Source organism: Microtus pennsylvanicus, chromosome 2, assembly GCF_037038515.1.
Source record: "Microtus pennsylvanicus isolate mMicPen1 chromosome 2, mMicPen1.hap1, whole genome shotgun sequence".
In the NCBI taxonomy this organism is placed as follows: Eukaryota; Metazoa; Chordata; class Mammalia; order Rodentia; family Cricetidae; genus Microtus; species Microtus pennsylvanicus.
In genome coordinates, this window is record NC_134580.1 from 40,091,615 (window position 1) to 40,104,191 (window position 12,577).

Sequence of the window (12,577 nt, forward strand, 5' to 3'; positions counted from 1 at the left end):
TTTTCTAATCAATGGATTCATATAATATGACATATTTTTTAAGAAAAGATCTTTCAAATTTATGAGTATATGTACATATCTGCATGAGCTTATAAGTACCACGTCTGTGCAGGAGTCAACAGAGGCCAGAAGAAGGCATAAGATCCCCTGGAACTAGAGATGTGAGCTACCTACCATATAGGTACTAGGCGTGCTCTTAAACACTGAGTCATCATTCCACCTTGTTACTGATGGTCAATTGTTTAAACTGGCATACATTTAAAAACTATGAAGCAACGTTGGCAGGAATTTGTTCTTCAGAGATATTTAATCAGAAATCTATGACTCATTTCTTTTTCGTCCTGCAGAAGCTGGTCTGATGCATAAGATCTCCTTTCAAGCAATCCTGCTCACAGTGTGCTTAATCATCTCTGCATGTGCAAGGTAATTCTAGTTTTGCTTTCTTGCATTAACAATTCATAATCAATGGGGAACTATAATTGGTAGATGATTTCCTTCCCCCCCTTTACAAACCATTTTAGGAAGCTCAGTAGCTAAACCTTGTTCATTTATCTGCCATGATAGTACCTTTTATTCTTTACATAGCCCCTCCATCCTCTACAGTACATAAACAAGCCAGTGTACCTTGCTTAGAAGTGGATTTTACCGTGTGCTATCTTCTGTTTAAGCAGTGGTGGCAAGGGTAGTTACAATCTACATTCCCATTCCAATGCATTCCAGAACACTTGAAATTCCCACTGAGTCTGCACTTCTCCTATTGTAGTTTGTATCCTAAAATACTGAAGAATCAAACGATGTTCTCTAAAGAGTAGCAATACTTATTTGGAACTAACAGATTGCTGCTTGGAAACACATAGGCAGCCATGGGTGGATTCAGAGGCTAAAAGAAAGTGCTGTTTATAAAGGGAGAAATAAAGAGAAATATACCACGTAGTTTGAGATGACAATGCTTGGCCACAATGACTGAGAATAAGAATGATGTATTGAGATTGAAAGGAAGTTGTTGGGCAAATGTCCCTATAGAAGTACTTAGATGTAAGGTTGCATTGGGCTGGGAGAAATTTTTGGGCCTGGGTGGAGTCTTTTGGAATAGTTACTGTCAGGCAATTATGTTATTAATTTTTCATGTCTTGAGTTTAATACCTGGAACCCACACTGGAACAAGAAAACCAACTTCTAAAACTTACGCCATTACACACATGCACCATGAAAACATATGCACATGTACGCACATAAATCTTACAATTAGGTTGCATGCACACACAAAATAGGTAAAATTTAAAGTATTTCTTATAGAATATGGACAATCCAGAAGGGCCACCGATGTATTGTCCTTACTTCCATATCCTCAATGACAATAGTTCATTGGTACTTTTGTTTGACTGGATGAGACGAAAAGAACAGTGAAGCCCTGAAAGCTCCACAGTCTTTGGACTCTGGTGGGAAAATGCTACACACTCTGAATTCCTGCATCCTGAGGGTCAAATGTCTCTGTATGGCTCAGGAAGGTTGATTTTTATAATACCAACTCCTAGATCCTCTCATCTGAGATATGAATTTAGTCCTGTTGAGAGTTGGTATTTTAAAACAAGCCTCCCACTTAATTATGAGGTTTGAGAAAGATTTTAGATCACAATGGGACCAAAAGAACAAAAGGAGGATGATCTCTGGCTAAAAATGGATTGTAACATTCTTCATTGCATAGTTCAAGCTGGAAACTGATAATGTGAGTTAGGACAATAATGACTGGAAGAAATTATGCAGAGCAATCACAATCAGCATTCTTTTAACTAAGTGTGCTCCAAACTTCCAAGTTGGTCAGGAAACCCCATTAGACAGGGCTGTCAGTGAAACATTCCTCATGACTTAACCTATGTGAATGCATTCAGCCTTGAGAAGTAGAGCTTAACTCTATGTTGCCTTTGTGTGAGCTGTGTTTAGAAACTCATATCTGTATAGACACAAGGACTTTTTTAAATGGGCTTCACCGAATTCATTCTTTGACAATTTCATACATGTGTATAACACATTCTGATAATACTCATCCCTTCACCCTCTCTATCATCTTCTCACTTTACAGAATTTTAACTTGTACTCTGGGATTATAATTTAGCACTATGGTTTGGTCACCTAAAAAATTTTCTTGCTCAATACTTCTATCAGGAACTCTTGCAATCTTGCAGACTGGCTACTATGGCCCTTTCTTATACCTTTATATTTTAGATTTACTTGTGCATGTGTGTGTGTGTTTCCTATAACCCAGGATGCTCTTTAATTCTTTATGCAGCTGTACTTTTCCACCTCTTGACTCTATCACCCAAGTGCTAGAATTACAGGCATGTACTACCACACCTGGCTTTTGCTTTTCAAATCAACCAACATGTATAAAATGTGCACATTTTAATTGAAATAATAACAGTATAGCAACGAGGAATAAAAATATGAAGACATAGTCCAGTAAGAATGCACCACCATATGCTGACAGTGACAGTGAGTCACTATCATCTGTAAGTTGACTCCTGATTTAAAAGAATGTACATGTCCCTTTAAACTGATGAGATAAGGCTTGTTTGCAAAATTGACATTCACTTGGCCAACTCAACCAAATATCCTTAGTCACACTGGGTTTATATTCTCCTCATGCTTTTATTCTAATTTCCCAATCAGTAAATCTTATTTCTGCCTCAAAATATATTATGAATCTTCATTTCTTAGTACTTCCATTATTCCTTATATTTTTTTTAGAAAACAATTAAGTAACAAATAATTCAGACTCATCTTGTATCTGCCCTAGCTTTAGTCATTTCTCTGAAATCCGCAAAATAGGTCAGGGTGCCAAGTGTACTCATTGGTATTAAAACGTCATTGCTTCTAGGCCATGTACAGACAGAAATGAAGGATATTTGTGCGTATATAATACCCTTGACACACACACGTGTGGAAATTATGTATATATAAACACATATAATAACCCAAATGTGTTTATATTAATATATCTAATCCTGACCCAATATCATACGATTCAGTCCAGGTTTTCCTGTCACCTTAGTTATCCACAGGTTTCCGTCCTGGCAGTCATGGAACTGATTTCCACTACTTTGCACTGAATTGATTCAGTCTTACTGTATATGTGCAGGAGTTTTTGAACTAGTAACTCATACCCGCTAAAGAGGCAGTCTGATGCAAACACAATGGTTATGCTTAATGCCTCCCATCTCTGGTCTTAGAGTTCCAGTTGAACCTCCATTTCCCGAATTTATCTAGATTGGTACCTCTTGCCTTCTTCCAAGTGAGGCTACATCATCCATAGGTAACACAGTTATTTTCTTTTGTCAATATCTTATCCTCATGGTTTCCAATATCCTGATTGAATTTTTGTTTTTTTAGTTCTAACACACTGATAGTCAGTAACTTAAATGGCTCTCCTCAATAAATAGGTCATCCGGACAAAAACTAAACAGATAAACACTTGAATTAAATAATGCCATAATCCAAATTTACCTAACATCTACAGACTATTCCACCCAAACACTAAAGAGCATACCTTCTTCTCAGCAGCTCATGGGACTTTCTCCAAATCTGACCACATATTAGTGCACAAAGGAAGTGCAAACAGCATTTTAAAAATTGAAATAATACCCTGCATTCTATCTTACCCAAACTGATTAAAGGTGGTTAGCAAAAGCAATAGAATTAGCAGAACGTATGCAAACCCATGGAAACTGAACAAACGACTTATTATTAAATAAAAACTGGGTCAAGCAGATGCCAAGAGTGAAATTAAAACATTTTATAGTTGAATAAAAGTGAAAATAACAGAATGAAGGCAGTATTAAGATGCAAGTTCACAATACTAAGTGCTTATATAAAAAATTATAGTGAACTAATATTAACAACTTAATGACACATCTGAAAGCTGGAAGAAATGATGCTCTAAAAGAGTAGACAGGAGGAAATAAACTTAGGGCTGAGTTCAATGGAGTAGAAGCAACAATAACACAAATACAAATAATCAATAAAGCAAGGAGAGGGTTCTTTGAGAAAAATCACCAAGATTGATAAATCTTTAGCCAAATTAGCCAAAAGACAGATAGAGGAGATCCGAGTTAAGAAAATTAAAGAGAAAAATGGGAGGCATTACAACAGACACTGCGGAAATTCAAAGAATCATAAGGACATACTTTAAAAAAAAATCTTTATTCCACCAAACTAGAAAGCCTCAACAAATTGGATGAATTTCTTGATCTATTTGACCAACAATAGTTAAATCAAGATAAAATGTACAATTTAAACAGACCCATAACCCTTAATGAAATAGAAGCGGTAATTAAAATCTCCAAACCAAAGTAAAGCCAGTACCAGATGGATTCAGTGCAAAATTCTGTCAGACCTTCAAAGAAAACTAATGCTGATAGTCCTCAAATTTTATATGAAATAGACACTGAAGGAGCAGTTCTAATTTTGTATACAAACCACTATCACCCTGATGCCAAAACCACACAAAGATCCAACGACAATAAAATAAATTGTTGTTTGTATAAAATATTTTTATAAAATATTTCTTCTGAACATAGATGCATATATTCTCAAAAATACTGAATTTTTATTAGCAAAAATTAAGTTTTTTTCTGTTCCCTAGCTCTATGAGATTTTTCTCATGTAAATAATTAATATGCAAAACCATCTACTTCCTTAACATGTGTTCCTAATAGCAACAATAAATGTGACATTATGACCTTTCACTTTTGTTTTTTGTTCAACAATGTCCCACTGTGTAGGTGTATGTCAAATTTTTTTTTATTTTTTAATTTATTTATTTATTAAAGATTTCTGTCTCTTCCCCGCCACCGCCTTCCATTTCCCTCCCCCTCCCCCAATTAATTTTTTTTGTAGTCGCCGGTCAAAAGTATCTTGCTGGCTTCAATTTTTAAAATTTTTTAATAAAATCTATACAAAGAAAAAAGGCTTGATTGAGCTGGATATGAACCAATGAATGAAAATGTAGGATAATATAATAAGTCTGTCTTTAATTTTGAAGAAGTGCCAAACTATTCCAAAATATTTTCACCATTTTTCTTCCCATAAGCAATGATGGCTCTGATCCTGTCACTTGTTTTGGCCATTTAGAGGCTTAACTGTTCTGATAAATGCTCAATTATTGCTCAGCATTGCAGTTAGAGCTATGCTGATAAATTAGCTTGCATTGTCTAATAACAAATGATGTTTACATGCTGATCTTCATTTACATGGTATCTTGGCTGACATATAATGTGTGTTCACATTTTCTACCCATTTGGAAGGTTGTTTGTTTTCTGGTTGTTGAGTTTTATTTTTAAATTATCATACAAAGTAATGATTTCATTATGGTATTTCATATATATGCCATTATACTTTGTTATTATTCAGACCCTCTTATGTATTCTGGACAGGACCCTTTGGTAGATTTGTGATTTGTAGATATTTTCTACTGAATTTGCATTGTCTTTTCATCCTCTTGACACTGTTCTTCCTGGAGAAAAGCTTTTGCTCTTTAATCTTCAGAAAGCTCAATTATTCAAGTTTTTTCTTTCAATAGACTCTGCACTTTATACTGTACTTAACAACTCATTGCCAAACACAAGGTCATACAGCTTCCATCTTTGATTTCTTTTGGAAGTATTATACTTCATGGTTTATAATGTTGTCTCTGATTTATTTTACTTTAAATGTTATGTGAGGTAAGATATATGCTTGAGGGTTCATTCTCATGCTTTCAAATGTTCAATTCTTTCAAGACCTTTTGTTAAAAGTACTTTCTTTCCATTGAATGGCTTTTACATTTCTGTTAGAAATCAGTCTACAGGATGACAGAGAAGGCTCACCAGTTAAGAATGAATGCTCTTCCAAGGCAGTGACCTCCACAGGAACAGGTACAAGGGAGCAAAGGCTGAGGGAGCAGGCCCAAGCCAGAGACCTATTCAGGACTGGGCCCAAACCAAGGACCTCGGCGGGAGCAGGCCCAAGCCAGGGGCATCTGTGGGAATAGACCTGAGTCAGTGACCTCCTTCAGAGCAGGCCCAAGGCAGCGACCTCAGCAGAAGCAGCCCCAAGCAAGCAACATCTGTAGGAGCAGGCCCAAATGACCCCAGGGATTGCAGAGTGATCCCCAGGATCTCTGAGCAACCTCCAGGAACACCCTGTGACCTCCTGGGTGACTGGAACTGTGGCCCTGATTGCACCATGAGGAGCAACCATCTGAGCCTTGGATCAATTGGCACCTGGAAGATTGATCACCAGAAACACAGCCCCAACTACACTAATCAGAGGACAATATCGGTAAACAAGATAAGAACATACTCAACACCACAAAGAGCAACACAACACCAACTAAAACTAGTGGCCCTACAACCAACAAGACTTAAACACCCAAATACAGATGAAGCAGAAGAAAGCGACCTAAAAACTAACTTTAGGAGACTGATTGGGGCCCTTAAAGAGGAAATGAAAAATTCCCTCAAAAAATGGAGGAAAAGACAAACAAAAGATTGGAAGAAATCAACAAATCCCTTAAAGAAATCAAGTAAAAACAATGAAACAGATGAAAGGAATGATTCAAGACTTGAAAACCAAAATAGAAACAATAAAGAAAACATAAACCGAGGGAATTATAGAAATGGAAATTGTGAGAAGATGATCAGGAGCCACAAATGCAAGCATAAACCAGAGAATACAAGAGAAGGAAAAGAGAATCTCAAGCACTGAAGATACAATAGAGGAAATAGACTCAATGGTCAAAGAAAACATTAAAGGAACTAATGGAGGCATTACAATCCCTGACTTTAAACTCTACTACAGAGCTACAGTACTAAAACAGCCTGGGGTTGGCATAACAACAGACAGAAGGACCGATGGAACAGAATAAAAGCCCCAGACATCAATCCACACATCTACAAACACCTCATATTTGAAAAAGAAGCAAAAAATATAAAATAGGAAAAGCATATTAAACAAATGGTACTGGCATAACTGGCTATCAACATGTAGGAAAGTGAAAATAGATCTATATCTATTGCCAGGCACAAAGCTCAAGTCCAAATGGATTAAAGACCTCAACATAAAACCAACCATTCTGAACCTCATAAAGGAGAAAGAGGGGAGTACATTTGAACACGCTGGAACAGGAGACCACTTCCTAAATATAGCTCCAGTAGCACAGATACTTAGAGAAACAATAAATGGGACCTCCTGAAACTGAAGGAAAACCTTCTGTACAGTGAAGGACACAGTCAACAAGACAAAACAGCAGCCTACAGGATGGGAAAAGATCTTCACCAACCCCATATCCTAAAGAGGACTGATCTCCAAAATATACGATGAACTCAAGAAACTTGACATCAAAAGAACAAATAACCCAACAAAAAAATGGGGTACAGACCTCGACAAAGAACTCTCAACAGATGAATCTCAAATGCCTGAAAGACACTTAAGGAAATGCTCAACATCCTTAGACATCAGAGAAATGCAAATCAAAACAACTCTGAGATTCCATCTTATACCTCTGAGAATGGCCAAGATCAAAAACACTGATGACAACCTATGTTGGAGAGGATATAGGGTAAAGGGAACACTCCTGCATTGCTGGTGGGAATGCAAGCTGGTACAGCCCCTTTGGATATCAGTATGGTGATTTCTCAGAAAATTAGGAAACAACCTTCCTCAAGACCCAGCAATACCACTTTTGGGTATATACCCAAATGATGCTCAATTGTACCACAAGGATATGTGCTTAACTACATTCCTAGCAGCATTCCTCAGTTTTTGTGTAATGTCTTCACTGGAAGAATTTCTACTGCCCTAGTTTGTTCAGTGAGGTTTCTTTCTACTGTGTCTACTTTGCCAATAAATCTATTAAGAGAAAAAAAAGAACAAAAGCTCTTACAGTGGTCCCAAGTTCAGGTTCCAAAACCCGCATTGGGTGGCTCATAATAGCCTGTAACTTCAGCTACAGGGTGATCTCATACCTCTGACGTCCACCTTCGTGGGCTCTGCACTCACAGGCACAGACTGTCCCTCCTACATGCATAGAAACACACATAATCAAAAATAAAAATAAATATTTTTTTTTAAAATTCATTTAGTGCATTGATGTGTTTCTAGTTCAGGATTCTTTGTCTCTTTTGTCGCCCTGTCTGTCCTTTTGCTGAAACATACTATTTTTATTCTGCATCTATACAGTCAATTTTGACATTCAGAGTCTCTTTTTGGTCTGAAAGAACACTGGATATGTTGGGAATACAGGATTAATATGTTACAATGACACAATTATGTTTTTTCAGGTGGTTTATGGGAGGAGAATTAGCCAGCATCTTTACCTGCACAGTGGTGGTCACAACAGCATGTAAGTAAATTTTCCAAAGTTGGTGCTCTAATTCTTGAACTTTGCTCAAATCATGGTTATTTAAATAAAAGTCAATGTGTATTTCTCTTTTCTACCCAAGACGTTGCGAAGCCTCTGTTTCTCAGCCTTGCCAGATATTTCAAAGCCACCGCCTGGGCTAAGTAAGTGCTGTTTTTGACGTCATCACTGTCTAATCAAAGATGCCAGAATCTGGTGTTTGTGGCAGGTCTCTGCTGAGTGAGAGATGGTGAGGGCCACATAGGTGATCAGCCCCATCAGCACGTGAAGAACATTTTCTTTTACTGATAAAAACTAGCAACAGTCATAGAATTACGCTTTAGTCTCAAAATAACTAGAATGAAAAAGATATAAAAAATTACTAGAATGATATTTTAGGGCCTGAAGATATTGGAAATAATAGGAAAATCAGTGTCCTCAGTTCTTTGTAAAAGTGTCATTAGAGATTCATGGCATTACACTTTCTAAACATCTCCTAGTAAGACATCTTTGTGGTACAGCTTCCCAAATGTCTGGCAAAGTGCCCGTGAAATGATCTGTTCTGAGCTACAATCTTTCTGTCCTCTCTAACTCTGCTAATGAGTATTTCAGAGGGCTTCTACGGTCTAGGAGATGCTCACAGAATTTAAATCAGACCCCCTCGGGCTCTTCTCATTGCAAGACTGGCTGTGTTGTTGACCTTCACTGGGGTTGTTGAGAACAGCTACCTACAATGGCTTGAAGACAGAGCAGGGTCTGCAAATCAAATCAGTTTATTGGCCAGTGCACTTGCCTCTCTGCATCCTTGTTTATGAAATCTTGGTCCTGATTCTGAAATCACAGTGGGTTGTGTGGAGATTTATTTTCTTTATAACTCTAAGTAGTATAGAGAATTTACTGATACACTGAGTGACATTTCCCATAATTCCCAGCCATTCAGGTTTCTGAAGACAGCCATTGATGAAACTAAGATTTATTGAATCTAATATTGAGATAACTGGGTATTGGTAACATCTCCCAAGTCCCTGTTCTTTAACCCTTCTTAGTCACATTTGTTTAAAATTCTTCTAAGATAACTGTTTACCTCCTATTTATGTTTGAGGTCATTTTAGATCTAAGTGGAGACTCACAGGCTTCGTTATCCAGTCCTACCTACAGGTTTTTTTTTTCTTTAGGTAGGATCAAGTATGCTAAGTCTTTATTTTTGACAGTTTCATTCATATGTGAATATATATAGTTTATATTATATATAATAATTTTAGTCACTTTTGCCCAGTCTTACCCTATTTCAGTTCCTCCTCTTCTGCTGAAACCCTCCTTCTTACTAAGTACCCCTCTTATTTTTCATATCTTTTTTGTATCTGTGACCCAATGAGTTAAAATGAATATAGATGGAGTTTATTTATTGAAGCACGAGCAACTTATCAGTGGTGTAGCGACTCCCTTCCCCTAACCATCATTCACTGTCAAAAGTCCCTCGGGGAAGTGTGTGGACTCCTGAGCCCTTCCCCTTCCCATGATGACATTTTGATGGGCTCAGTCTCATACAGCTCTTCTGCAAGCAACCACAACTGCAGTGAGTTCACAAATACACCATGTGCTGTGTGTCATGCCCGTGTAACTCAGATTCTCAGTGCTGCTCCCAACCTCTAGGTCTTATATTTTTTTTTACCTCTGTTATTCTGTGATGTTCCATGGTAGTTCAGGTTTGTATGCTAAGATGACACCAGACTAACAGACTAACAGAAATGGTCCCAGCATTCCCTAGCATTCTCAAGACCTTAGGTTTGAATCATCAGAGCCACCAAAATGAAAGGGAGCAAGAAGGTGACCTGAAGGTTAGTAGCCCAGCTGTATAGAGTTTGCTTCGGAATGCACAAGGCTTACATTTGATCTCCAGCATCACAATAAACAAACAAACAAGAACTTTTTTGTTTTACCCAAGGAACTATTTTAAAAACCAAAATTCAGTTGCAATAACATCGTTAAGGTTTGCTAGTGTGATATATACAAATTGCTCCTATTAAAAGAATTAAATGTACAATTAATTGGAAAGATACATTGCCATCAGTTATAGAAGAATTCCTCAAAGTGGGGGTGATGGTAGGGTCTCTAGGCTCTAAAGCCATGGAAGAGCTATCTTCTGCCCCCATTCTAGGCCTTCTGAATCCAAGTCCTGAAGGACTTATAACAGTCTCTCTGGGTAATTCTTTGCAATTTGCAATGATAACCTTGGAAAGATGATTTATGTACCTTTTAATCCTTGATTTGTGGCATTACTTAGCCTACCAAACTCTGCAGGGAACTGTACTCTGTACCAAGTACAGTGCTCAGTTTTTCTGAACAGTCATGAAACAAGTATTCAACATGGGTTCCAAGGTCACAAAACCAAGGCCCGTGGCCAGTCTTAATACTTTAGAGCTTAATAATAAACACATAAATACAATAGGCAGGGTAAAATTTTTCTGAATGGTAAATAAAAGTATGGAGCTAGTAATTAGGCCAAGTGAACACCAGAAAGGAAGTTTCTCCAGACTGGGAGAGGCAAGCCTTCCTGGAAGAGGTACCGTGTGAGATGAGCTGCCACAGTTACTTTCCCAAGTTGGATTTTAGGCACCTCCCCATTGCTCTGAGTTCTTTCCTTATTCTCTTCTTGAAGCAAATACATCAAGACTGCAAGTCCTTCTGCACTGACATTCTCATATGCATCTTCATTTATAGGAAAAGATCCTTTCTCTAATGATTTATATAGATACTTTGGCCTCCCCCTCCTCTCCTTCTCTTCTTCCTCTCTTATTGTCTCTTCATCTTTTCCTACTTTCTGCGCACCAGCTTGCCTGTACACACTCCCTTACATTGAAGACCTGTGAAGACAAGAACTGTAGACACCCCAACGCCTTTAAAATAGTAGGTGCTCTATGCATATTCATCAGCCCAAAGATGTTTTCTGCATCATTGCTTGAAGGACTCCTTTTACAGCAAAGAGTTCTTTGCCTGTACATTAGCGATGCTGCAACTCTTTCCTTTTTGCATGAATGTATCTAAAAGATGAGACACATATGTGGTGATTAATATCAAGAGTCAAGAATGACTCATAAGTCTCCTCTCACAATCAATGATGAGTGTCTAAGGCATTGGGGGAAATCACTGAGTTCAGTTCAACAAACATCCACACTGCAATCCTCCCACACTCATCTTGCACTTTGTGAGGATGAATTCGATGAGGTGCCTCCTTCTTGGCATTTCAGTCCTCTCAAGTCATATCGCTTTTTACACCTTAAATCGATTTCTTTCCACCTGCATTCCCCCTTGAATTTGAAGTCTATAAGTTGTGAGGGCTATACTACTTACTCAACGTGGCTGGAGCAGCCCTTACTCATGAAGGTCATCACAGGTGTCTTATGCCTCCAATTATTCTATTTTTAATCATCAGTGTGAATGCTCTGCATACCTATGACAGACATCCTGTGCCAGAACAGGTAGCATATTGCCCCAGTTTCATTTATGTGGCTATAATAAAATGTCCTGAGAAAAATCAATATAGGAGAGGAATGGGTTTGTTTGCTTAAAATTTTAGCTTATAGTCTGTCACTAAGGGGAAATCAAGGCAGGAACTCGAGTATCTAGTCACATTGCATCCACAGTGTAGTGCAAAGAGAACAAATGTATCCTTTCTCCTTTCAGCTCGTTTTGTTTGTTTGTTTGTTTGGTTTTGATCTTTATATAGTCAGGGCTCCCCTGTCTAGGCTGCCCACAACAGACTGGGTCTTCTCACTTCAATTAACAGTTATAACAGTTCTTTACAGACATGCTGATCCAGGTAATTCCTCTCCTGAGGTTCTCTTCTCAAGTAAGGAGGTTGTATCAAGTTAACAGTTAAAAGAAACCAGAATACACATGTGCTTTCTACTTGTTAGGTGGAAACTTTTCATTCATGCTTATGATATATGAATCAATCAGCTCTATGGTTAAGTCATGGAAACTACAGCTATGTTACTCTCTAGGCCAGTGGTGGTTCTCAACTTGTGGGTTCTGACCCCATGTGGGGAGGAGGGGGCTGATGACCTTCTCACAAGGGTCACATATCAGATACCCTGCATATTAGATATTTATATTATCTAATATGTAGAAATGACAATAATTTTATGGCTTGGGGTCACCACATCATGCAGAACTGTATTAAAGGGTCTCAACATTAGGAAG

The 12,577-nt window shown here is 37.9% G+C and overlaps 1 protein-coding gene across 1 annotated transcript in view; it reads left to right on the top strand.

Annotated features, from left to right (window-relative positions):
• The window catches only part of Tmem71 (transmembrane protein 71), a 50,355-nt gene that overhangs the window by 34,925 nt on the left and 2,853 nt on the right, over positions 1 to 12,577 (top strand). Inside the window, exons 7-9 of the mRNA XM_075960898.1 lie at positions 348 to 423; positions 8,316 to 8,377; positions 8,478 to 8,538. Coding sequence (XP_075817013.1) covers positions 348 to 423; positions 8,316 to 8,377; positions 8,478 to 8,538 — 199 coding nt within the window. The remainder of the gene's footprint in view (positions 1 to 347; positions 424 to 8,315; positions 8,378 to 8,477; positions 8,539 to 12,577) is intronic.